General features: G+C 46.9%; 1 protein-coding gene across 1 annotated transcript in view; it reads left to right on the top strand.

Moving 5' to 3' along the window:
- The window catches only part of DALRD3 (DALR anticodon binding domain containing 3), a 128,708-nt gene that overhangs the window by 31,151 nt on the left and 70,358 nt on the right, over positions 1–27,199 (top strand). The window contains exons 3-4 of the mRNA XM_086939322.1: positions 23,155–23,492; positions 24,612–24,670. Of these exons, the coding sequence (XP_086795448.1) occupies positions 23,155–23,492; positions 24,612–24,670 (397 nt within the window). The remainder of the gene's footprint in view (positions 1–23,154; positions 23,493–24,611; positions 24,671–27,199) is intronic.

Below are 27,199 nucleotides of genomic sequence, written 5' to 3'. Positions count from 1 at the left end.
GTAGTGAGTGCAGAGTAGTGAGTAGAGAAGTGAGTAGTGAGTAGAGTAGTGAGTAGAGTGGAGAGTAGTGAGCAGAGTAGTGAGTAGTGAATAGAGTAGTGAATAGAGTAGTGAGTAGTGAGTAGAGTAGTGAGTAGAGTAGTGAGTAGAGTAGTGAGTAGAGTGGAGAGTAGTGAGTAGAGTGGAGAGTAGTGAGTAGAGTGGAGAGTAGTGAGCAGTGAGTAGAGTAGTGAGTAGAGTAGTGAGTAGAGTAGTGAGTAGTGAGTAGTGAGTAGAGTAGTGAGTAGAGTGGAGAGTAGTGAGCAGAGTAGTGAGTAGAGTGGAGAGTAGTGAGTAGTAGCAGAGTAGTGAGTAGTGAGTGCAGAGTAGTGAGTAGTAGCAGAGTAGTGAGTAGTGAGCGCAGAGTAGTGAGTAGAGTAGTGAGCAGAGTAGTGAGTAGTGAGCAGAGTAGTGAGTAGTGAGCAGAGTAGTGAGTAGTGAGCAGAGTAGTGAGTAGTGAGCAGAGTAGTGAGTAGTGAGCAGAGTAGTGAGTAGTGAGTAGAGTAGTGAGTAGAGTAGTGAGTAGAGTAGTGAGTAGAGTAGTGACCAGAGTAGTGAGTAGTAGCAGAGTTGTGAGTAGTGAGTGCAGAGTAGTGAGTAGAGTAGTGAGCAGAGTAGTGAGTAGTGAGCAGAGTAGTGAGTAGTGAGTGCAGAGTAGTGAGTAGTAGCAGAGTAGTGAGTAGTGAGTGCAGAGTAGTGAGTAGAGTAGTGAGCAGAGTAGTGAGTAGTGAGCAGAGTAGTGAGCAGAGTAGTGAGTAGTGAGCAGAGTAGTGAGTAGTGAGCAGAGTAGTGAGTAGTGAGTAGAGTAGTGAGTAGAGTAGTGAGTAGAGTAGTGACCAGAGTAGTGAGTAGTAGCAGAGTTGTGAGTAGTGAGTGCAGAGTAGTGAGTAGAGTAGTGAGCAGAGTAGTGAGTAGTGAGCAGAGTAGTGAGTAGTGAGCAGAGTAGTGAGCAGAGTAGTGAGTAGAGTAGTGAGTAGAGTAGTGAGTAGAGTAGTGAGTAGAGTAGTGAGGAGAGTAGTGAGCAGAGTAGTGAGCAGTAGCAGAGTAGTGAGTAGTGAGTGCAGAGTAGTGAGTAGTAGCAGAGTAGTGAGTGCAGAGTAGTGAGCAGAGTAGTGAGCAGAGTAGTGAGCAGAGTAGTGAGCAGAGTAGTGAGTAGAGTAGTGAGCAGAGTAGTGAGTAGTGAGTGCAGATTAGTGAGTGCAGAGTAGTGAGTGCAGAGTAGTGAGTGCAGAGTAGTGAGTGCAGAGTAGTGAGTAGAGAAGTGAGTAGAGAAGTGAGTAGAGTAGTGAGTAGAGTAGTGAGTAGAGTAGTGAGTAGAGTAGTGAGTAGAGTAGTGAGTAGTAGCAGAGTAGTGAGTAGTGAGTGCAGAGTAGTGAGTAGTAGCAGAGTAGTGAGTAGTGAGTGCAGAGTAGTGAGCAGAGTAGTGAGCAGAGTAGTGAGCAGAGTAGTGAGTAGTGAGCAGAGTAGTGAGTAGTGACCAGAGTAGTGAGTAGTGAGTGCAGAGTAGTGAGTAGAGTAGTGAGTAGAGTAGTGAGTAGAGTAGTGAGTAGAGTAGTGAGTAGAGTAGTGAGTAGAGTAGTGAGTAGAGTAGTGAGTAGAGTAGTGAGCAGAGTAGTGAGTAGTGAGTGCAGATTAGTGAGTGCAGATTAGTGAGTGCAGAGTAGTGAGTGCAGAGAAGTGAGTAGAGTAGTGAGTAGAGTAGTGAGTAGAGTAGTGAGTAGAGTAGTGAGTGCAGAGTAGTGAGTGCAGAGTAGTGAGTGCAGAGTAGTGAGTGCAGAGTAGTGAGTAGAGTAGTGAGCAGAGTAGTGAGTAGTGAGTGCAGATTAGTGAGTGCAGATTAGTGAGTGCAGAGTAGTGAGTGCAGAGTAGTGAGTGCAGAGAAGTGAGTGCAGAGAAGTGAGTAGAGTAGTGAGTAGAGTAGTGAGTAGTGAGTAGAGTAGTGAGTGCAGAGTAGTGAGTGCAGAGTAGTGAGTGCAGAGTAGTGAGTGCAGAGTAGTGAGTGCAGAGTAGTGAGTGCAGAGTAGTGAGTGCAGAGTAGTGGAGTAGTGAGTGCAGATTAGTGAGTAGTGAGTGCAGAGTAGTGAGTAGAGAAGTGAGTAGTGAGTAGAGTAGTGAGTAGTGAGTGGAGAGTAGTGAGTAGAGTGGAGAGTAGTGAGTAGAGTGGAGAGTAGTGAGCAGAGTGGAGAGTAGTGAGCAGAGTGGAGAGTAGTGAGTAGAGTGGAGAGTAGAGTAGTGAGTAGAGTAGTGAGTAGAGTAGTGAGTAGAGTAGTGAGTAGAGTAGTGAGTAGAGAGTAGTGAGTAGAGAGTAGTGAGTAGTAGCAGAGTAGTGAGTAGTAGCAGAGTAGTGAGTAGTGAGTGCAGAGTAGTGAGTAGTAGCAGAGTAGTGAGTAGTGAGTGCAGAGTAGTGAGTAGAGTAGTGAGCAGAGTAGTGAGTAGTGAGTAGAGTAGTGAGTAGAGTAGTGAGTAGAGTAGTGACCAGAGTAGTGAGTAGTAGCAGAGTAGTGAGTAGTGAGTGCAGAGTAGTGAGCAGAGTAGTGAGCAGAGTAGTGAGCAGAGTAGTGAGTAGTGAGCAGAGTAGTGAGTAGTGAGCAGAGTAGTGAGTAGTGAGCAGAGTAGTGAGTAGTGAGCAGATTAGTGAGTAGTGAGCAGAGTAGTGAGTAGTGAGTAGAGTAGTGAGTAGAGTAGTGAGTAGAGTAGTGAGTAGAGAGTAGAGTAGTGAGTAGAGTAGTGAGTAGAGTGGAGAGTAGTGAGTAGAGTAGTGAGTAGAGTAGTGAGTAGTGAGTAGAGTAGTGAGTAGTGAGTAGAGTAGTGAGTAGTGAGCAGAGTAGTGAGTAGTGAGCAGATTAGTGAGTAGTGAGCAGAGTAGTGAGTAGTGAGCAGAGTAGTGAGCTGAGTAGTGAGCAGAGTAGTGAGCAGAGTAGTGAGTAGTGAGTAGAGTAGTGAGTAGAGTAGTGAGTAGAGTAGTGAGTAGAGTAGTGAGTAGAGTAGTGAGTAGTGAGTAGAGTAGTGAGTAGAGTAGTGAGTAGAGTAGTGAGTAGAGTAGTGAGTAGTGAGTAGAGTAGTGAGTAGTGAGTAGAGTAGTGAGTAGAGTGGAGAGTAGTGAGTAGTAGCAGAGTAGTGAGTAGTAGCAGAGTAGTGAGTAGTGAGTGCAGAGTAGTGAGTAGTGAGTGCAGAGTAGTGAGTAGAGTAGTGAGCAGAGTAGTGAGTAGTGAGCAGAGTAGTGAGCAGAGTAGTGAGTAGTGAGCAGAGTAGTGAGTAGAGTAGTGAGTAGTGAGTAGTGAGTAGAGTAGTGAGTAGAGTAGTGAGTAGAGTAGTGACCAGAGTAGTGAGTAGTAGCAGAGTTGTGAGTAGTGAGTGCAGAGTAGTGAGTAGAGTAGTGAGCAGAGTAGTGAGTAGTGAGCTGAGTAGTGAGCAGAGTAGTGAGTAGAGTAGTGAGTAGAGTAGTGAGTAGTGAGCAGAGTAGTGAGTAGAGTGGAGAGTAGTGAGTAGTAGCAGAGTAGTGAGTAGTAGCAGAGTAGTGAGTAGTGAGTGCAGAGTAGTGAGTAGTAGCAGAGTAGTGAGTAGTGAGTGCAGAGTAGTGAGTAGAGTAGTGAGCAGAGTAGTGAGTAGTGAGCAGAGTAGTGAGCAGAGTAGTGAGTAGTGAGCAGAGTAGTGAGTAGTGAGCAGAGTAGTGAGTAGTGAGCAGAGTAGTGAGTAGTGAGCAGAGTAGTGAGTAGTGAGTAGAGTAGTGAGTAGTGAGTAGAGTAGTGAGTAGAGTAGTGAGTAGTAGCAGAGTTGTGAGTAGTGAGTGCAGAGTAGTGAGTAGAGTAGTGAGCAGAGTAGTGAGTAGTGAGTAGTGAGCAGAGTAGTGAGTAGTGAGCAGAGTAGTGAGTAGTGAGCAGAGTAGTGAGTAGTGAGTAGAGTAGTGAGTAGTGAGTAGAGTAGTGAGGAGAGTAGTGAGCAGAGTAGTGAGTAGTAGCAGAGTAGTGAGTAGTGAGTGCAGAGTAGTGAGTAGTAGCAGAGTAGTGAGTAGTGAGTGCAGAGTAGTGAGTAGAGTAGTGAGTAGAGTAGTGAGTAGAGTAGTGAGTAGAGTAGTGAGTAGAGTAGTGAGCAGAGTAGTGAGCAGAGTAGTGAGCAGAGTAGTGAGTAGTGAGCAGAGTAGTGAGTAGTGAGTAGAGTAGTGAGTAGAGTAGTGAGTAGAGTAGTGAGTAGAGTAGTGAGTAGAGTAGTGAGTAGAGTAGTGAGTAGTGAGTGCAGATTAGTGAGTGCAGAGTAGTGAGTAGAGAAGTGAGTAGAGTAGTGAGTAGAGAAGTGAGTAGAGTAGTGAGTAGAGTAGTGAGTAGAGTAGTGAGTAGAGTAGAGTGGAGAGTAGTGAGCAGTGAGTAGAGTAGTGAGTAGAGTAGTGAGTAGAGTAGTGAGTAGTGAGCAGAGTAGTGAGTAGTGAGTAGTGAGTAGAGTGGAGAGTAGTGAGTAGAGTGGACAGTAGTGAGTAGAGTGGAGAGTAGTGAGTAGTAGCAGAGTAGTGAGTAGTAGCAGAGTAGTGAGTAGTGAGTGCAGAGTAGTGAGTAGTAGCAGAGTAGTGAGTAGTGAGTGCAGAGTAGTGAGTGCAGAGTAGTGAGCTGAGTAGTGAGCAGAGTAGTGAGCAGAGTAGTGAGTAGTGAGTAGAGTAGTGAGTAGAGTAGTGAGTAGAGTAGTGAGTAGAGTAGTGACCAGAGTAGTGAGTAGTAGCAGAGTTGTGAGTAGTGAGTGCAGAGTAGTGAGTAGAGTAGTGAACAGAGTAGTGAGTAGTGAGCAGAGTAGTGAGTAGTGAGCAGAGTAGTGAGCAGAGTAGTGAGTAGTGAGTAGAGTAGTGAGTAGAGTAGTGAGTAGAGTAGTGAGGAGAGTAGTGAGGAGAGTAGTGAGGAGAGTAGTGAGCAGAGTAGTGAGTAGTAGCAGAGTAGTGAGTAGTGAGTGCAGAGTAGTGAGTAGTAGCAGAGTAGTGAGTAGTGATTGCAGAGTGGTGAGTAGAGTAGTGAGCAGAGTAGTGAGTAGTGAGCAGAGTAGTGAGTAGTGAGTAGAGTAGTGAGTAGTGAGTAGAGTAGTGAGTAGTGAGTAGAGTAGTGAGTAGAGTAGTGAGTAGAGTAGTGAGTGCAGAGTAGTGAGTGCAGAGTAGTGAGTGCAGAGTAGTGAGTGCAGAGTAGTGAGTGCAGAGAAGTGAGTAGAGTAGTGAGTAGAGTAGTGAGGAGAGTAGTGAGCAGAGTAGTGAGTAGTAGCAGAGCAGTGAGTAGTGAGTGCAGACTACTGAGTAGTAGCAGAGTAGTGAGTAGTGAGTGCAGAGTAGTGAGTAGAGTAGTGAGCAGAGTAGTGAGTAGTGAGCAGAGTAGTGAGTAGTGACCAGAGTAGTGAGTAGTGAGTGCAGAGTAGTGAGTAGAGTAGTGAGTAGAGTAGTGAGCAGAGTAGTGAGTAGTGAGTGCAGATTAGTGAGTGCAGAGTAGTGAGTGCAGAGAAGTGAGTGCAGAGAAGTGAGTGCAGAGAAGTGAGTGCAGAGAAGTGAGTAGAGTAGTGAGTAGAGTAGTGAGTAGAGTAGTGAGTAGAGTAGTGAGTAGAGTAGTGAGTGCAGAGTAGTGAGTGCAGAGTAGTGAGTGCAGAGTAGTGAGTGCAGAGTAGTGAGTGCAGAGTAGTGAGTGCAGAGTAGTGAGTGCAGAGTAGTGAGTAGAGTAGTGAGTGCAGATTAGTGAGTAGTGAGTGCAGAGTAGTGAGTAGAGAAGTGAGTAGTGAGTAGAGAAGTGAGTAGTGAGTAGAGTAGTGAGTAGTGAGTGGAGAGTAGTGAGTAGAGTGGAGAGTAGTGAGTAGAGTGGAGAGTAGTGAGCAGAGTAGTGAATAGAGTAGTGAATAGAGTAGTGAGTAGAGTAGTGAGTAGTAGCAGAGTTGTGAGTAGTGAGTGCAGAGTAGTGAGTAGAGTAGTGAGCAGAGTAGTGAGTAGTGAGTAGTGAGCAGAGTAGTGAGTAGTGAGCAGAGTAGTGAGTAGTGAGCAGAGTAGTGAGTAGTGAGTAGAGTAGTGAGTAGTGAGTAGAGTAGTGAGGAGAGTAGTGAGCAGAGTAGTGAGTAGTAGCAGAGTAGTGAGTAGTGAGTGCAGAGTAGTGAGTAGTAGCAGAGTAGTGAGTAGTGAGTGCAGAGTAGTGAGTAGAGTAGTGAGCAGAGTAGTGAGTAGTGAGCAGAGTAGTGAGTAGTGAGTAGAGTAGTGAGTAGAGTAGTGAGTAGAGTAGTGAGTAGAGTAGTGAGTAGAGTAGTGAGTAGAGTAGTGAGTAGAGTAGTGAGTAGAGTAGTGAGTAGTGAGTGCAGATTAGTGAGTGCAGAGTAGTGAGTAGAGAAGTGAGTAGAGTAGTGAGTAGAGAAGTGAGTAGAGTAGTGAGTAGAGTAGTGAGTAGAGTAGTGAGTAGAGTAGTGAGTAGAGTAGTGAGTAGTGAGCAGAGTAGTGAGCAGTGAGTAGTGAGTAGTGAGTAGTGAGTAGTGAGTAGAGTGGAGAGTAGTGAGTAGAGTGGAGAGTAGTGAGTAGTAGCAGAGTAGTGAGTAGTAGCAGAGTAGTGAGTAGTGAGTGCAGAGTAGTGAGTAGTAGCAGAGTAGTGAGTAGTGAGTGCAGAGTAGTGAGTAGTAGCAGAGTAGTGAGTAGAGTAGTGAGTTGAGTAGTGAGTGCAGAGTAGTGAGTGCAGAGTAGTGAGTGCAGAGTAGTGAGTGCAGAGTAGTGAGTGCAGAGTAGTGAGCAGAGTAGTGAGTAGTGAGCAGAGTAGTGAGTAGTGAGCAGAGTAGTGAGTAGTGAGTAGAGTAGTGAGTAGTGAGTAGAGTAGTGAGTAGAGTAGTGAGTAGAGTAGTGAGTAGAGTAGTGACCAGAGTAGTGAGTAGTAGCAGAGTTGTGAGTAGTGAGTGCAGAGTAGTGAGTAGAGTAGTGAGCAGAGTAGTGAGTAGTGAGCAGAGTAGTGAGTAGTGAGCTGAGTAGTGAGTAGTGAGTAGAGTAGTGAGTAGAGTAGTGAGGAGAGTAGTGAGGAGAGTAGTGAGGAGAGTAGTGAGCAGAGTAGTGAGTAGTAGCAGAGTAGTGAGTAGTGAGTGCAGAGTAGTGAGTAGTAGCAGAGTAGTGAGTAGTGAGTGCAGAGTAGTGAGTAGAGTAGTGAGCAGAGTAGTGAGTAGTGAGCAGAGTAGTGAGTAGTGAGTAGAGTAGTGAGTAGTGAGTAGAGTAGTGAGTAGTGAGTAGAGTAGTGAGTAGTGAGTAGAGTAGTGAGTAGAGTAGTGAGTTGAGTAGTGAGTGCAGAGTAGTGAGTGCAGAGTAGTGAGTGCAGAGTAGTGAGTGCAGAGTAGTGAGTGCAGAGTAGTGAGTGCAGAGTAGTGAGTGCAGAGTAGTGAGTGCAGAGAAGTGAGTAGAGTAGTGAGTAGAGTAGTGAGTAGAGTAGTGAGTAGAGTAGTGAGGAGAGTAGTGAGTAGTAGCAGAGTAGTGAGTAGTGAGTGCAGACTACTGAGTAGTAGCAGAGTAGTGAGTAGTGAGTGCAGAGTAGTGAGTAGAGTAGTGAGCAGAGTAGTGAGTAGTGAGCAGAGTAGTGAGTAGTGACCAGAGTAGTGAGTAGTGACCAGAGTAGTGAGTAGTGACCAGAGTAGTGAGTAGAGTAGTGAGTAGAGTAGTGAGCAGAGTAGTGAGTAGTGAGTGCAGATTAGTGAGTGCAGAGTAGTGAGTGCAGAGTAGTGAGTGCAGAGTAGTGAGTGCAGAGTAGTGAGTGCAGAGTAGTGAGTGCAGAGAAGTGAGTGCAGAGAAGTGAGTGCAGAGAAGTGAGTAGAGTAGTGAGTAGAGTAGTGAGTAGAGTAGTGAGTAGTGAGTAGAGTAGTGAGTAGAGTAGTGAGTAGAGTAGTGAGTGCAGAGTAGTGAGTGCAGAGTAGTGAGTGCAGAGTAGTGAGTGCAGAGTAGTGAGTGCAGAGTAGTGAGTGCAGAGTAGTGAGTGCAGAGTAGTGAGTGCAGAGTAGTGAGTGCAGAGTAGTGAGTGCAGAGTAGTGAGTAGAGTAGTGAGTGCAGATTAGTGAGTAGTGAGTGCAGAGTAGTGAGTAGAGAAGTGAGTAGTGAGTAGAGTAGTGAGTAGTGAGTGGAGAGTAGTGAGTAGAGTGGAGAGTAGTGAGTAGAGTGGAGAGTAGTGAGCAGAGTAGTGAATAGAGTAGTGAATAGAGTAGTGAGTAGAGTAGTGAGTAGAGTAGTGAGTAGAGTAGTGAGTAGAGTAGTGAGTAGAGTAGTGAGTAGAGTGGAGAGTAGTGAGCAGAGTAGTGAGTAGTAGCAGAGTAGTGAGTAGTAGCAGAGTAGTGAGTAGTGAGTGCAGAGTAGTGAGTAGTAGCAGAGTAGTGAGTAGTGAGTGCAGAGTAGTGAGTAGAGTAGTGAGCAGAGTAGTGAGTAGTGAGCAGAGTAGTGAGTAGTGAGTAGAGTAGTGAGTAGAGTAGTGAGTAGAGTAGTGAGTAGAGTAGTGAGTAGAGTAGTGACCAGAGTAGTGAGTAGTAGCAGAGTAGTGAGTAGTGAGTGCAGAGTAGTGAGTAGAGTAGTGAGCAGAGTAGTGAGCAGAGTAGTGAGTAGTGAGCAGAGTAGTGAGTAGTGAGCAGAGTAGTGAGTAGTGAGCAGAGTAGTGAGTAGTGAGCAGAGTAGTGAGTAGTGAGCAAAGTAGTGAGTAGTGAGCAGAGTAGTGAGTAGTGAGTAGTGAGCAGAGTAGTGAGTAGTGAGTAGAGTAGTGAGTAGAGTAGTGAGTAGAGTGCAGAGTAGTGAGCAGAGTAGTGAGCAGAGTAGTGAGCAGAGTAGTGAGCAGAGTAGTGAGCAGAGTAGTGAGCAGAGTAGTGAGCAGAGTAGTGAGCAGAGTAGTGAGCAGAGTAGTGAACAGAGTAGTGAACAGAGTAGTGAACAGAGTAGTGAACAGAGTAGTGAACAGAGTAGTGAGTAGAGTAGTGAGCAGAGTAGTGAGCAGAGTAGTGAGCAGAGTAGTGAGCAGAGTAGTGAGCAGAGTAGTGAGCAGAGTAGTGAGCAGAGTAGTGAGCAGAGTAGTGAGTAGAGTAGTGAGTAGAGTAGTGAGTAGAGTAGTGAGTAGTGAGCAGAGTAGTGAGCAGAGTAGTGAGCAGAGTAGTGAGCAGAGTAGTGAGCAGAGTAGTGAGCAGAGTAGTGAGCAGAGTAGTGAGCAGAGTAGTGAATAGAGTAGTGAATAGAGTAGTGAATAGAGTAGTGAGTAGAGTAGTGAGTAGTGAGCAGAGTAGTGAGTAGTAGCAGAGTAGTGAGTAGTGAGTGCAGAGTAGTGAGTAGTGAGTGCAGAGTAGTGAGTGGTGAGTGCAGAGTAGTGAGTAGAGTAGTGAGCAGAGTAGTGAGTAGTGAGCAGAGTAGTGAGTAGTGAGCAGAGTAGTGAGTAGAGTGGAGAGTAGTGAGCAGAGTAGTGAGTAGTAGCAGAGTAGTGAGTAGTGAGTGCAGAGTAGTGAGTAGTGAGTGCAGAGTAGTGAGCAGAGTAGTGAGCAGAGTAGTGAGTAGTGAGCAGAGTAGTGAGTAGTGAGCAGAGTAGTGAGTAGTGAGCAGAGTAGTGAGTAGTGAGCAGAGTAGTGAGTAGTGAGTAGTGAGTAGAGTAGTGAGTAGAGTAGTGAGTAGAGTAGTGAGTAGGACATCACAGGCAGCAGCTGTGCAAGCTTCTTACACTCACAAGGAGACCACAGGCAGCTGAGGTGCAATCTTCTCCCACTCACAAGAACGACATCACAGGCAGCAGCAGTGCAAGCTTCTTACACTCACAAGGAGACCACAGGCAGCAGAGGTGCAAGCTTCTCACACTCACAAGAAGGACATCACAGGCAGTAACGGTGCAAAATTCTCACACTCACAAGGAGATCACTGGCCGTACACACCACATGAACACACTCCATAACACATAGCAACAATACATTGGCATTTACAATGCCATTAGCTCAAACAAATCCGAGCCCGATTGCATTTCTAATGCTTGTTCTTTAATCCTATAGCCATCCAAGCAAGAGATAACTCTTTCTTTGGTTTTGCAGGGCCTGTACCTTGTGCAGCAATGTATTTTAAATATTGAGATTGGCTGCAGTACAGGATCGAAGGTGGACTGACGCGAGTGGCTTCACTGGCGCTGTCCTGGGCGCCTCCTAGTGGACATACTGGACATGAGCTGCTTGACCTAGCTCAACCGTGATGCATAAAGGCTCTCCCAGATAGTGAATTTGTTGCAAAGACAACATGTTTGTAGGCCAGCTTGTAATAAATACTTTAGTTTGTTCTGTTTATTTTTTAATGTTGGCTTGTCCTGAGAAACCCATGGGATTCACAATCCGTACTTAATTTGTAAAAAATAAATAAGTGCCGGGCCCTCGTCAGGAGGATACTGAAGCGCGCACTACTCCTTTCTCCTGAATGCGCTGCCAATGATAGAACCAACACAACTGCTGATCATCATACCGTACAAGTGTGACAACTTGGCCCCCCAAACATAGAAAAATGACTTGGGCAGCAGGAATTGGTCATTTAGAATTAGTGCTCCCAATTTTATTGTATTTGTTTTTTCGACATTTCTGTCGGTGTTTATCCATATTTATTTTTTGTATATTTACTCTTTTTGTTTTGTGTTTTTTGTATAAATGAAGCAGCAATGGGTATTTTTCCACATTTATTTGACTGATAAATGTATACTCACATTTGAATATCCTAATGCTTTCAGCAGTATACAGAGCAATAGCGTTTATCTGAACACTTGCATTGTAGAATAGCATCAATAAGTGTAGATCTGCACCAGATTCAGCTTAATTAGTAAATTTATTGTTTTTTATCATCTTTCAAACTTCTCAATCTGTATGCCTGCTGACATGGCACTCATGATTGACAGTAGAAAAAAGTCAACAAAAGAAGGCCAATTTTCCGTATTTTTCTGTATTTAAAAATAAATACAGACAGGCTGATCTGATCACTATTTGGTACCTATGACATTACAGAGAGTAGGTACTCCTCAGGATGTCCCACGAAACCCATGTTAAAGCGCCCCTGGCATAAACTGGATGCTGATCGCTTTTGCGACCTCCTCCTCAGTCAAATACCTAGCCTCCTCGATAACCCTGAAAGGGCTGATAGCATCCTGTCCAAGTAGCTCACTTATTCTCTGGACTCCCTTATCCCCGCAAAGTTGTCTCTAAGTCGTAGATCCAAGTCAAGCCCATGGTTCAACGACAATCTGGCCCAGGCCAGGAAAATGTGCAAAGCCCTGGAACGGGCATGGAGACGTCATCCTAATCCTGCCCTGAAAGTACAATATCAGGTAGCCATCAAAAAGTACCACAAATCTATTCAGAAAGAAAGATTATTTTGCAGAAAAAACAAAAATAGCAGCAATCTTGCAAAATGTATCTTCTCCTTGCTTGAGGACCTCAAATCTTCACTGCAACCTAACACATCTCCCCTTTCCTCTAATCAGCAATGTGAGGCACGAGCTGCATTCTTTATTAAGAAGGTTGAGGACATTTACAAAACCTTTCCCCACACTGCAATTAGAGCATGCCTCCAGTCCACTGCCGCCCCTGCACTCTTAGCTTTCCATGCACTCTCCCAGGAAGTCATGCACACTATTTACGATAAATTTAAACCTGGTTCACCAGCGGATCCCTCAAACCTGATCAGTTTCAGAAATTCCTACCTCAGCTCCTTCCCCCTTCTCCGATCTTATAAATCTGTCTATGGCCTCTGCTGTGATCCCCACCGCCTGGAAACACGCCAAGGTGATTCCATTACTTAAAAAGCGCACTTTGTACACGGCTGGCCCTCCATAGGGTTGTAGGCGAAAAGGTGTGTACATGAGGAAAATCCTTTGGTTCTTTTTCAAAAATAAAAAAAATGACTTGTAAAAAAAACAAAAACACTTTTGATGATCCAAGCTGGAGAATTACTGCCCTTTCTCTCTTCTACCCCTGGTATCTAAGGTCACCGAAGCTTACATTAACTCCATTCTCACCACTTTCATAGAAGACAACAATCTGTTAGACTCCTCCTAAAATGGCTTCTGTCCACTACACAGCACTGAAACTGCCCTTTTGGCTGTTATGGAACACCTACGGAGCTCACTAGATATAGGACGAGCCTTAGCACTGATCCTTCTGGATCTAATCGCCGTTTTTGACACGGTGTCCCATCAGATTCTTCTGCAGTGCTGGGTAGATATTGGCATCAGTGGCTCGGCCCTGGGCTGACTCTCCTCCTTTCTATCTGAGAGATCCTTCCAAGTGATTCCCCCCCTTCTGTTCTCAGATGCACACCGTACACACCAAGCGGTTCCTCAAGGCTCTGCTTTGAGCCCTTCTTTATTTAATATGTATATCCAACCCCTGGCAGCAGTCGCTAAGGAGAGGGGCTTAACTGTAGTCAACTATGCGGATGATACAGTTAGTGGTCGCATTATCTGACAACTCTGCACAGGACGCGTTCAAATTTAAAGATGATTTAACGGCTATTGCGGACTGGGTGACGTTTAACTGTGTTTAATTGAATCCCAGCAAATCTGAGTTCTCTTCCAGGGGATCCTCATCAATAGTCATAAGCATTAGAATATTCCCGCCCATGCGCTGGACCCCGGGCACAATATATTATATGTGCCCCACATATATATACTCCTATATATATATATAAAAATAAGCAATTGCAGCCAAATAAACAGTAGAGCTGAATTATGCTGTAAATAATTTCCACCATACATGAACATCTGCATTAAAAACATGAGAAACAACACCAAAGATTGTTTAGAAACTGTTTTAATGCTTAGAAAGCAGTACAAATTCTTATAACTCACTGAAAGCATAGAAAGCTCCCAGGCTGCATTGCAAACACACATTCTAAAAAGACTGAAAAGCTAACCTGTAGCTGCATGCAACAAAAAACTGACACCGTGCCGTTAAGGCACTCATGACCCCCAGCTTCCCATCATGCCCCAGGGGTGACAGTTAAGTCAGTTGTTCTTTCCGGCTCCTTCAGGAAGGACCCTGGTAACACAGCTCCACTCCTTTCTGGCTTTTCTGACAGAAATTTACTTCAATTTTCTAATCTTTTTGGTTACTTTGACTTTTAACATCTTGTCAAGTAAGGTTCTGTCTTTTTAGACAGTTTTTGCGTGGCATTTTATTTTAAAATGCCTTCTCTTTTTGACAACTGTCCTTTTTATGGCAACAAGAAGGCAAAATCAGATTGTCATGATGTCTGTATACTTTGCTTGCCTGATCCTAAGGACTGTCCTCACTTCGAACGCCTGTTGAGAGAACTCTCAAGGACCGAGAAAGAAACCGCATTTATGGACTGGCTCAAAGGTCCACCAGAGGAAAATCTCCAGTGAGGAAGGGCATCAAGAGGGCCAGAAGTCCTTCAAAAGGCAAGTCTTCACGTCCTTCAACTTCAACGTCGGGCTCGGCGCTGAAGAAACATCTACCGGTGAGTTTTCCAGCTGAAAAACGATCATCAACGGTGGGCTCGCCATCGAAAAGAAGATCAGGTTCGTCACCGACGTCGAGGATGCCAGCTCCGTCGGCGAAATCCCCTCTGCCGTCGTCAACCAGGCGACGATCGGCGTCTAGGGAGGTCACGCCTCCGCCGTCGTCAACAGGGCGGCGATCGGCGTCGAGGCAAGTGACTCCTCCGCCGTCGTCAACTGGGCGGCGATCGGCGTCGAGGATCAAGACCCCTCCACCGTCGTCATCTCGACAACGTTCGGCATCGAGGACCAGGACCCCTCCGCCATCGTCAACTCGGAGACGATCTGCGTTGAGTGGCGGCACACCTGCGCCGTCGTCATCTCAGCGACGATCGGCGTTGAGAAGTGTGACTCCTCCGCCGGCGTCAACAAGGCGGCGTCGAGGACCAAGACTCCTCCGCCGTCGAAAACCAGGCGTCGATCGGCGTCGAGGAGGCGATCTCCGTCGATGTCTCATCGGCGTCGAGGACGTCAGAGTTCCTCCGCCGTCGTCACGTAGACACTCGACGTCGAGAGAGAAAGTTCCGTCGTCGGCAAGTCATCGGTTCGACGTCGAGAGACCATCGTTCTTCGCATCACTCGTCGTCAAGACATCAGACGTCGGAAGTGATTGCTCCGTCGACGCCCCGGTGGCGTTCGACGTCGAGGGGAAGAGTTCCATCGTCGATGCATGGTGATTCGACGATGAGGCGTCATTCTTCACCGTCGAGAGCTGGGTCGACGTCGAGGCACTCTGCGGTTCTTGTTACGGAATCGGCTACACGTCACTCATCTTCTCAGTCTTCTGGTTCCTCCAGATCATCTTCAAACACCAGAAGTCCTGTCCGTAAATCTCCTCCACATCGGTCAGAGGTTTCTGCTACTGGGATGAGGCTGTCCCTCGATGAAATGCACCACTGCAAAATTGGCAGGATTCAGGGGCTACGGAACGGCTTCGGCAATAAGTCAGCCCGGAACATAGATCTCCGCTGCAAAGGCTGGTTGCTGAAGTAGACAGTCAGTTCTCCCAGACAACAGGCAGTACGTTCACCTGAAAGGAGGCCAGATAGATCTCGTTCTCCAAGAAGAGAGGAATGTCCCAGAAGATCTCGTTCTCCAAGAAGGGAAGAACGTTCCAGAAGACCTCGTTCTCCAACAAGGGAAGAACGTTCCAGAAGATTGCGCGAGAGGCGACGCAGTTCCCATTGCAGGAGTAGAAGAACTCCTTCCACCTCTTCTACCTCTCTACCCGAGCTTCCACTAGGGATTACTCCCCTACTCTCACAGACAGCCCTATCTCCAGAGTCTCTCCAGTAGACGACATCAATGCCTATCTAGATGTTCTGCAGAGAGGGGCTCAGAAATTAAATATTGAGATGGCCGTCCCACAAGTGACTACCACAGTAATTTTTGAGACATTGCACCAAAAATCTTCCCGTCCGTTACTTCCTTTAGTCCCAGGAATCATGGAACCAGCCAAGAACATTTTCCTCACCCCTGCAACCATCAGAGCAGTGCCGGCTCATATACAAAAGAAATACAAGCCTGCTGACTCAGACCCAGTCTTTGTCAAATCTGATCCACCAGTAGATTCAGTGATTGTGGCAGCGGCTCGGAAGACCCATGCAGTCGCTCCTTCATCTTCTGTCCCACCAGATAAGGACAGTAAGGCACAGGACTTATGGGGTCGCAAAGTTTGTAATGCTGCCTCTTCTGCCCTGAAGGTATCCAGTGCGTCCGGGCTGCTGGGAAGGTATGACAGAGCCTTATGGGACTCTATGGAGCGCTTCAAAGCTAAGCTCCCGAAGGAGGACCAAAAGGACTTTGAAGAAACACTAACGGAAGGCTGTCTGGGGGCAAATCAAATGATAAACACCGCGGCGGACGGTGCAGTGTTGGCGGCGCACTCTTATTCTCATGGGGTATGCGCCAGAAGGTCTTCTTGGTTACGCTTAACAGGCCTTAAACCTGAAGCTCAACAAAGCATCTTGAATCTTCCTTTCTCTGGGTCCTCTCTCTTCGGGGGACATGACCCAGATGAAGACCGAACTGGACACGGTAAAAGCGGTTGGTTTGGAGAAGAAGAAGGCATTCAAACGACGCTTCAAATCCAACAAGGGCAGAGGGGCTCAACAGAGGATTCGATCCCCTCAGTGGTCCCGAAACAAAAATCAGGGAAAAACCCAATTTCGAGGAGGCAAATCCAACAGGAGTAGAGGAGGTCATCAGCAGTACTCTTCCACGACGAGAGGAGGGAAAGCTTGAGCAGTGGCTTCCTCTGGCGCCGTTACCCACTCCAGTGGGAGGAAGTGCTTCGCAACATCTGGCAGAGTGGATCAGCATCACAAAAGATCGTTGGGTGCTGAATATACTGCGCAATGGATATGCACTACGTTTCCGTGCGATCCCAAAGTCCATACCTCCAAAAAAGTCTCGCCCTTACCAACTATGTTATGTTATGTTATGTTACTGGCATTTATTATGCGCACAGCTGCTCCAGTGAAGGAGCGTCCCGGCGCCTGACAAGGAAGCCACTCAACATAACTGAAAAGATGGACGTTAAGAAGGGAGAGGACTATGGGAACAGTAGAGTCTTGACAGCCCTACGGAATGAGAGCAGGTCGACAAGGGTCCGGATTTCAAATGGAAGGGCATTCCACAGAGCAGCAGCACGCACCCGAAAGGAGCGCCCCCCAGCTCGGCTGCGTTTGAAACGTGGAACTGCTGCTAATTCACGGTCCGAAGGACGTAGGGAACGACCCGGAATGTAGGGACACAGAAGGTTATGAAGAATCTGGGCGGAGGGACCTTTTAAGATCTTAAAGGACATGCACAGTACTTTAAAGTGAATCCTCTGCCTGATGGGTAGCCAATGGAGAGCACGCAAGGTTTGAGACACAGGACAAAACCTAGGAAGGCCTACAACTGCTCTGGCGGCTGTATTTTGTACTCGCTGGAGGCGGGTGAGCTCGGCCTGATTTAACCCTATAAAAAGGGAGCTGGCATAATCAAGCCGAGACAGCACCGTCCCCTGAACCACAAGTTGACGGGTCGCGGCGTCAAAAAATTTGAGTGCACCTAAACCTTCTCCGGAGAGAGGTCAAGACTCTTCTTCAAAAAAGAACCATCGAAGAGGTGCCTCCCTCTCAAAGGGGAAAAGGAGTCTACTCCAGATATGAATGAATGAATGAAACACAACTTTTAACGCGCAACTTTGCCCAAAGGGCGTCAAGGCGCCTAACCAAACATAGTCCAGAGTCAGAGAGCATGCTACTGATAGGCCTCTATGAAGAGCCGCGTTTTTAATGCTTTTTTAAAGAGGGCCATAAAGGGTTGTGCTTTCAACTCGGGAGGGAGGTCATTCCATAGTTTGGGGCCATAAAAAAGAAGGCCCTTCCACCCCATCTGACTCTGTTTATACGAGGAACAGATAGGAGATTCTTGGAGGCAGAGCGAAGGCTTCTGCTAGGGGTGTAAGAGACAAGAAGGGAGCCAATGGCTTCTGAGCCTCCACCTGATAAAGCACGGAAAACCAGGCATAGAATTTTGAGCGTGATCCTAAGGTGGATCGGGAGCCAATGCAGACTCTTCCTGGCGAAGGTGGCAGAGGAGGTGTAGGGAACGCCCAGGACAAATTTAGCAGCCGCGTTCTGAAGGCGTAAAATGAGGCTCTTGTTTATTTCCGCATACAGTGCGTTGCAGTAATCCAGCCGTGATGTCACCAGGGCAACCACGGTCTGTTTACGGGCTTGGGGGGAGAGATAATGGGCTATTTTCCTCAGAATCTTAATGACTCCCCAGCAGGTGGACACAGTTCAGTTCACTTGCTGCGTCATGGCCAGTGACATATCAATAATCACGCCCAAATTGCGGGCTGATTTTACAGGCACAGGACATACTCCCAAGGAAGGGGCCACCAGTCACTGGACCATATGTCTTGATCTTTGCCAAAGATCAAGACCTCGGTTTTCTCTCCGTTCAGCTACAGAGTTTAAAATCATCCGTTCGGAGACTGCCTGCATGCAGTTCCTGAAGCTGAGCACGGAGGTACTCACCGAGTGGGAGAGGGACACCATGATCTGCGTGTCATCGGTGTATGACACCACCTCCATCCCGTGCGATCTTACTAACCTGGCAAGTGGGGCCACATAGATGTTAAAAAGGGTCAGGCTCAAGGCCGACTCCTGTGGAACCCCACACTGCACAGGTTTAGCAGGGGAGAGGAACTCTCCTAGCTTGACCCGCTGCTCTCTTTGACTGAGAAAGGAGGACAAGAGGCTCAGTGCTGGGCCCTCCACCCCTATCTCCCTTAACCGAGCTGTTAAGGTCAAAGGAGATAGGGTGTCAAAAGCTGCAGTCAGGTCGAGTAGGACCAGCAAAATAGTCTGGCCTTGGTCAACCTTAGATCGAATGTTGTTGACCACTACCGTGAGAGCAGACTCTGTGCTTTGGAACTTTCGAAATCCGTGCTGAGATTGGTCCAAAAACCCAGAGACCTCAAGGAAGGAGGTCAGATGCTGATTAAGATGGAGTTCAAGCATTTTAGCTGGGGCAGGCAGCAGCGATATTGGTCGAAAGTTTTTGAGGATTTCAGGATCCAGAGTTGGCTTTTTAAGCAGTGGCTTCACTATGGCCTTTTTCCAAACAGCTGGGAAAGTGCCCTGAATCATGGCACAATTTATTATCTCCAGAATAGGGTGCAACAAGGTTTCCCTACATTCTTTCAAAATCTTAAAAGGGCAGGGATCCAGTGGCGAGCCTGACTTGGTCCGATTTAGGAGAGAATCTAGTTGCTCAAGGGTAAGGGGTGGGAAGCCTGACAGGATCTTCGAAGGAACTTTTCCCCAACATTCTAAGGAAGGTTGAGTCGGGAAAGGAAGAGGGCTCATTTTGGCTCTCTGTGTTGCAAGAGTAGAGTAGATGTCTACAATTTTAGTATGGAAGAACTGCGCGATCCTGTCGCACAATACTTGGGAGCCTGTGATGGGATCAGGGGTTTGTAAGGAGCAGAGAGAGTCAACGATTTTAAATAAATCCCTAGAGGAGGTAAGGGACGTTGTGAGCTTAGAAAAGTAAGCCTGTTTTTCTTTGATAACCCTTATCTTGTAGTCTACCAGCAAAAGCTTAGATACTTTCTTGTCCCCAAAAAAGACCAGGAGGACAAGTTCAGACCCATCTTGGACCTTCGCCTTCTAAACAAGGTGGTGGTCAAAGAAAAGTTCCGCATGTTGGCTCTTCACCAAATAGGTCCACATCTTCAATTCGGGGATTGGATGCGTTCTGTGGATTTGCAAGATGCGTACTTTCATATTCCAATCGCCCTTCGCCATCGGAAGTACTTGAGAATTGTGGTAGGAAGCAAGCACTACCAGTACAAAGTGCTGCCCTTCGGGCTCAAGTCAGCACCACGAGTCTTCACCAAATGCATGGCAGTGGTTGCGGCTTATCTACACAAGAAGGGGCTCTTCGTCTATCCATACCTGGACGACTGGCTCCTCAAAGGCCCATCTCCTCGACAGGTACTCAGCGACTTTCAACTGTGCCTACAGCAGTTGCACAAGCTAGGCCTCCATGTGAACATGGAGAATTCTGTCCAACAACCAACCCAGAACATCCACTACCTGGGCGCAGTTCTGGACACAAGTTTGGGAAAAGCGTTTCCTTCGGAGGAGAGACTATCATCTATGAAACAGAAGTGCAGGACTTTCCTCCAGTCTCGAAATCCAACAGTCAGAAAGGTAGCCTCCCTGCTGGGCTCCATGGCGTCCTGCATTTTTCTGATACCAAACGCCAGACTGAGAATGCGGCCTCTGCAGCAGGCTCTAGAGGACCAAAGGGACCAAGCGACAGGGAATTGGGAGGATCGAATCAGTCTGTCCCAGGCAGCGAGGGCTTCCATCCTGTGGTGGACTCGCCCGCAGAATGTGTTGCTGGGAGTGCTGTTTCACCAACCTCTTCTAACACTGTCCGTAGTCACAGACGCTTCTCTAGAGGGCTGGGGGGCACACATGGGGTGCCTTCAAATTCAAGGTCGGTGGTCAACTCAGCACCAAACCTACCACATCAACATGCTGGAGCTTCGGGCAGTTCATCTGGCTCTCAAGGCTTTTCTTCCAGCTATAAACACTGACTCAGTCCTAGTTCAGACAGACAATACCAACACCATGTTCTATCTGAACAAACAAGGAGGCACACGATCTCGCCCTCTCTCCCTGGAGGCTCAGGCGATCTGGCACTGGCTTCTGGCTCGGGGCCTATCAGTAGTGGCAGTGCACCTTCCAGGCGAATTAAACACCAAGGCAGACTCGCTCAGCAGGCACTTCGAAGATCAACCAGACTGGGTGCTAAACGACGAAGTGGTAGAAGAACTTTTTCGTTGTTGGGGTCGTCCAACCATAGACTTGTTTGCAGATGACGAAAACGCCAAATGCCCCGCCTTCTCTTCCAGATTCCACCTGCCAGGGACACAGGGGAATGCTCTCCTGATGGATTGGTCAGGAACATTTGCTTACGCATTTCCTCCCCTGGCGCTGATTCCGAAGGTGGTGTCCAAGCTCCTCAGGTCGGACATGGAGATGATCTTGATAGCTCCGGATTGGCCACGGCAGTGGTGGTACCCGGACCTTCTGCATCTGTCTGTGTGTCCACACAAACGACTTCCTTGCAGGCCGAACCTGTTGAGCAAGATGAACGGGAGGATACTGCATCCCAACCTCCCATCACTGAACCTGACAGCATGGCTCCCGAGGTCCTGCAATATGGGCACCTGAACCTGCCTCCCGAATGTATGAACATTTTAAAAGAGGCTAAGATACCTTCCACGAGAGCGTCTTATGCGTTCAAGTGGAAAAGGTTTTACATATGGTGTAGGGATCGTCACCTAAATCCTACTAAAGGGCAGGAGGAGGTAATCCTGCCATACCTCCTTTCCTTGGCAACTTCTGGGTTGAACTAGGCTTCCATTAGAGTGCATCTGTCAGCCATAGTAGCGTACAGGAAATCGCCTAACCAGATTTCTTTCTTTCAGGTTCCGGTGGTCAAGGACTTCCTCCAGGGGTTGAAAAAAGTCTATCCCCCTGTGCGAAATCCTTCTCCTCCTTGGGAATTGAACCTGGTTCTATCCAGGTTAATGTCACCTCCTTTTGAACCCATCCACAAGGCCTCTTTGCAACATCTCTCTTGGAAAGCAGCCTTTTTAGTGGCGATTACGTCAGCGCGCAGAGTAAGTGAAATACAAGCGTTCTGTACAAAGGAACCCTACACTGTTTTCCACCACAACAGAGTAGTCCTGAGAGCTCATCCATCCTTCTTGCCTAAGGTGGTTTCTGATTTTCATATAAATCAGTCCATTTCCCTCCCTTCGTTTTTTCCAAATCCTACGACCCCAGCCGAGAGGTCGCTGCACTCCTTGGATCTTAAGAGAGTGCTCAAGTTCTATTTGGAAAAGACCAAGGGTATCAGGAAGACAGATCAGCTGTTTGTGAACTATGGTTCAATGAGAACGGGCTTTCTAGCGGCCAAGAGATCCATCTCCAGATGGATTGTCTCCTGCATTAAATTGGCCTATCAGCTTGCAGGCAAACCTTTATTGGTGTCACCCAAAGCGCATTCTACTAGAGGGAAAGCAGCCACAGTATCTTTCTTACATGACATTCCTTTCTCAGCGATATGCAAGGCTGCAACCTGGAAATCAGTTTGTACCTTTACGAGGCATTACTGTCTAGAATCAGATTCCAGGGCGATACTCAAGTAGGGCAAGCCTCCTTGAGGAATCTGTTTGGGTAGCCTATGGCCTGCTCAGGCTTGTTGATGAGATTACTGTCTTGTTATTCCTTTGCCCGCAGGGATGAGGTGAGGCTCGCTATTCTATTCTAATGCTTATGGCTATTGATGAGGATCCCCTGGAAGAGAAGGATTAGTTACTTACCTGTAATCCTAGTTCTCTTCCAGGGGTATCCTCATCAAAGTCATAAGCAACCCTCCCGCCTCCCCGGGCAAAGGACATTCGTTAATGAGGAGATATTGTTAACCTATTTGTTACATGGTTTTTTCAGTCTCCGAAAAGAAGAACTGACCTAACTGTCACCCCTGGGGCATGATGGGATGCTGGGGGTCATGAGTGCCTTAAAGGCACGGTGTCAGTTTTTTGTTGCATGCAGCTACAGGTTAGCTTTTCAGTCTTTTTAGACTGTGTGTTTGCAATGCAGCCTGGGAGCTTTCTATGCTTTGAGTGAGTTATAAGAATTTCTACTGCTTTCTAGGCATTAAAACCGTTTCTAAACAATCTTTGGTGTTGTTTCTCATGGTTCTAATGCAGATGTTCATGTATGGTGGAAATTCTTTACAGCATAATTCAGCTCTACTGTTTATTTGGCTGCAATTGCTTATATATATATATATATATATATATATATATAAGTCATGGCGGCAGCGCTGGCTTTATTTTAATAAACCACCTTGCACCAGCACTTTTTTTGGGTCGACTCTTTGTCACTGTGGAACCGGCAGTTGTTTTCTGTCTTTGGAGTGACAAGCCTCGTGAATATATATATATGAGTATATATATGTGGGGCACATATAATATATTGTTTCCGGGGTCCCGCACATGGGCGGGAATATTCTAATGCTTATGACTTTGATGAGGATACCCCTGGAAGAGAACTAGGATTACAGGTAAGTAACTAATCCATCTTGTTGGTCGAAGAAAAAAAAATCTATGGAATGAGCACTGGTGGCGACCCACCCGGGGTCTCCCGCCTGCCCCCAAACAGATGGTTAAAAATCTGGGCGTATGGTTCGACTCTGCTTTGACGTTCCAGGCTCAAACTAAGGTAGTAGCTGGAGTCTGCTTTAGGCTCCTGCGCGGTCTTAAACCCCTGTTGGGTTTTTTTGATGCTAGCATCCGGGCCTCTGTATTATCCAGGCTTGCCTACGCAAGCTCTCTTTACCTAGGGGACATCAGAGCAGAGCTACATCGCTTACAAAGGGCTCAAAACGCTGCCATCCGGATGCTCCTCAGCCTGCTGAGAACCTGCTCTATTTCTAACTTCCTTAGCAAACTACACTGGCTTCTGCTGGAGAAATGCATCCACTTCAAAGCCCTTTGTATCTCCCATAGAATTCTGAACGCCCAATCCCCCGATATTTCAGCCGATCTTCTCAAGTCCTACACACCCACCCGCCAGCTGCGCTCTACTGGTCAGCATCTGTCGGCTGTACTCGGATAAAGAGAGCAGGTGGGGCTATTTCCGTCTTCTTCACCCTAAACTCTGGAATTCCCTCCCGGTGAGCATCAGAAGCATCATTCCGAAAGACCATTAAAACATCTCTTTCCCAAGTAATCTGCTTGCCTCTCGTCCACTCTGTTTGCGCTTCTGTTTGTTTGAAATCAGCGCTGGGACGCCCCTTTGCTGGGGCAGCCAGTCACTTTATAACATAACAAAATAAATAGTTTCCTGTATGTATTTGTCTGTATAAGTCAGTAAAAACGGAAAACTAGGAGCCCTCTTTAGAATGTATTTTGAATGAATAAACAACTGGTGGTGTGCCAATCGCTACACAAGCCAGACAGCGCCACCATGTGGCAGACTCCCATAAGTGCCAGTGTTGACAATTAAGTGCCGATGCCATAAACTCCGATGGTGCAGTAAATGTTGCTGTTACTTTTCAGGGTGAATGTTCATCTGGTCCCAGGATTGCGCGAGGGGGCGGCCGGTCTCTTTCTGCGACAGCTGAAGGTCTCTTGGTCATCAGAAGTGGACGCCTCATCCATAGACTCTGGTGCTCGGGCATTCAAGAAGGTGCTTGAAAACTCTGCCTTTGCCGAAGCCTTTAGAGTGGAGATCACGACACAGCCCCAGCAAGATGGACCGCCAGAGGATGCTGCTGTCTGTCCAGTGCGCACGAAGGATGGACCACCGAAGGATGCGGTCTGCCGAGTGCGCCTGAAAGAGTTCCTGGAGCAGCGCCAGCTGGAGGGGTATGACCCAAACTTGGATTTGTTTACCGGTAAATGGAATCCGAAGCCCCTGTCGCTTAGTCTGCCTTATGTCTTGGTACATATATATATAGGCCATATGTATGTGCGACCTGAGCATACTAGTAAGGCAAGCAATGCACACATGCACATTTCTGGCATCTCGACATCTTTAGCTAGCACATGCACTGTACCACACCATGTGCACAATTCACAGAAATCAAGGCGTGTGTAATGATAACTTTTATATAGGGATGTTACTATAGCCGAATGTATGGGACTCCGAAGAATGGGAGGCTGAGTCTGCCTTGGCGGTTTGCTTGCTTTTATATAGGGATGCTACTAAAGCCGAATGTATGGGACTCCGAAGAATGGGAGGCTGAGTCTGCCTTGGCGGTTTGCTTGCTTTTATATAGGGATGCTACTAAAGCCGAATGTATGGGACTCCGAAGAATGGGAGGCTGAGTCTGCCTTGGCGGGATTCAAACGCATGCCCTCCAGAACACTGCACTTTGTCAGGGGCGAGCATTCGGCTCACTGAGCCAATATGACACAACCTACACAACACCAGTACTAAAAATCGAAGAAAGGACAGAACCGGGTTCTTGGCTCTAGCACCTTTTGACGTGCGTGCCTGTCTGCGTTGTACTTTTGAATAATTAAAGGTGCCCCCCCCTTAAAGCTTCGGTGTGTATGAAAAAATGTAATGTTTTTTTTGTTTGTAATTTTGAGAATGTTGCGCTCGCTTGAAGACAGTGATGCACCATAGAATCTGCCATCAGTCATTTGGTCTCAAACTCATTTGCTAAGGGTCAGGCCTTGCCCCCAGAAATTCACCATGAGTGGAGCTGGCCTATCGAAGGGAGGGCAGAGATGAGGAAGCCCTCTTTAATTAGCCTAGTTTATTGTGTTTTTAATTGGCGTGACAGCTCAGAGTCTGACAAACTACCTTTCTCAGCAGAGCCGTCACAACCTTTCATCTTCCCCAGCTCAATAAAGTACATGTAGTGTTCGACTTGGGGAAACTTCCCCTACTTTACCCGAGTTATTCTCTTTTACCTTCAGAATGCGGCATGTCCCAGCACACCCTGCTGACTTTCTCCGAAAGCTTAAAGTGTTTTCTAATTTTATGTATTTTTCATTTTTTAAAGTTCTAGAAGGGAACCTCAGACATCTAGCAGAGCTACATCAAGCTGTACTACAGTGCCAAGTAAGTGTACATGCGCATTGATTTGCAAGGCGCTAGACTCTGAGCGCTACTTTGTAGAATCTATCTTACATTTCACTGCAGAAGGCGTCCCCCAATGGAACTGGGTGGTGAAGATAAGCATTACTTTTTTGAATGAAATGTCATACCCCTGTTCAAGGAGGCATACACCTTTATACATATTAATATGGAGTACGCAGAGAAAACGGGGGCGGGGGGGGGCTCTCCAAACAGTAGTAATGCAAGGCAAGCACTGTTTAGAAGAAAAGTGCTTGTGGCCACAATCCACCAGCACAGCCTCCTACCACCTGGAGTAAACTACCTCCTCTGTCTCACAGAAATGACACCCTTAATCTGTCATCAGCATCCAATGCTCAGAATCTGCATACACACTCATCAAACACACCCTGCTTCTAAGACCTCAACACAATTATACAAAGGAAAGGATAAGGTACAGCAGGAAGTTAAAGAGGATTGTGAGAAACAAAGAAAAGGTACAGGAAAGACCAACGAGTATGAAGACAACTGAACAAAGCTAAATGCAAATGCAACCAGGGGAGCCCTAACCCAATAGGGCTTCACCGTAACCAGTGAACCCAACACCAACATCCATTTGGTACCCCCAGACTAATGCACTCCCTCCTCCACCTCCTCGAATCCCTTCCCTCATCTATCATTCGTTGGGCTGTCCCTGCTGCGCGCTGGACTGTTCTCCATGAGTCACCTAGGCTAGCTCTGGCCATTTTTCCATGATGTGAGGTGGTTCTCGTCCTCCTGCCGCCACTGTGCTTTCATTCTAATAGACTCCCCTCTTTCCAGGACTTTTACAACTTCCCTTCAGTCACTATTCCTTTGAGGCCAAGCTAGGTCTAAAGTAGCCAGTCAGTTACAAACTCTGCACTGTCTCCAACTCGATCTCACTCCTCCTGAGAATACTCACATAAGGAGGCTTCACCTCAATAGTTTATCCACCAGTCTTAGATCTTGATGTCTGGAAAGAGGATGAGCAGTGGCCCACTGTCTACAAGAAATCTGATTTTGCTTCTCCATCGGAATTTAAGGTAATCAGTTTGAGTTCACATGCCCACGAGCAGCCGTTCCCAGCAGGTACAATTTCAGGTATAGAAGCACGCGCCTTCCTTTACGGGATCATAGAACAATGGAACCGGCAGGTGAAAAAGAACTGCTGAGAGGAATGGTTTTGCTGGTTTACAGGCGGTAAACCTGTTATTGATGGAAAATAGGCTTTTGAGGGATCTTATGGAACCCAAACAGCTTTAAGTGCCCTCTTCTGCGGGCAGACAGTCAGTGGAGGGCTCCAATACTGAAGGGATGTGTTCAAACTGGGAGGCTCTTCAGAGATTATTCAAACCACATGCTGCATTCCCTGGGGGCTTGCCAGTGCTTACTGAGGCCAGTCCAGAAACTGGAAGAGAATGTAAGAGTTGATCACTAGTTGTACCCGAGCTGCCATATGAGCCTGTACCTGGCAGGGGGAAGGAGATAGTCTTTGGAGGCATTCTGGGATGAAGACACCTGGTTTGATGGCACTGGAACTGTCTTCTATCTGAGACCATTCATCATTTAAAAGGCCAGCTAGCCTTAGAGCTCAGAATCAAGATGTTTGTCCATTCAGCCTTAGATAGACCGCACTCCATTGTTCACATTAAAGCATCTTTGCTGAAAATGTTATCCATTCTGAGCTCTGCACCAGGAGATCTCTTACTTACCGCGTTGGTCAGTGAGCAGAAGTACAAGATATGAAAGGGAAGAAAATTAAAGTTTTTGTAGGTTGCAGATGATAAAACGGAAACTAGTCTTAGATCAGCATCCTGGTTCAAATACTTTCAGTTTTAGCTCTTTCCTTTTGTTGTTTGCAACAGAGCACCTAAGGCAGACATGATACAGAAATGTACGCAGCCGAAATGTATCGACTATCTGAGCACTTTTGGTGTGTCATAATCTGCTGTAATTAATAAAGAAATGAGGGGATTTCGGGGAAGAGGGGCTTCGACAAACATCATGGGTCCTTGTGTCCTACACCATACTTGAGAAAACGGATAGAGAAGTTTGACTAAGAGGCGTGTCCTGGCTCAAGACTAGGTGCTCCATTTCATGTACTATACTTGCATGGTTCAGAAAAGTACGAGAGGTAGCATCTCACGAGTTTATCCCTGTAGATTTAACAAATGCAACGGTACAGTCACCAGTGACACATTCCATATATTATATGTGCATGGTACAGAAGTGTTTAAAGTACGAGAGGTGACTTAGCACAAGTTTAGTCCAGTAGATGTGACAAATGCAATAGTACAGTCACCAGTGGAACATTTCATGCACTTTGTGACGTATAAAAATAAGAGTGAGAAGTGACCTATCATGGCACAGGACTAGTGGTACTTTTCATCTATCAAGTCTCGGTTGGTGGTACAGAAAAATGTAATCTTGAGTGTGATAGGATGGGGCGCTGTACTGGCACACGCCACGCCTACGTTATGTGTGACCTGAAATGTGTTTAAGTGATACAGAATA

Source organism: Lissotriton vulgaris, chromosome 9 (genome assembly GCF_964263255.1).
Source record: "Lissotriton vulgaris chromosome 9, aLisVul1.2, whole genome shotgun sequence".
Lineage (NCBI taxonomy): Eukaryota > Metazoa > Chordata > Amphibia > Caudata > Salamandridae > Lissotriton > Lissotriton vulgaris.
Note: the sequence above shows the minus strand (reverse complement) of the source record. Positions and strands in the feature narration are given on the sequence as shown.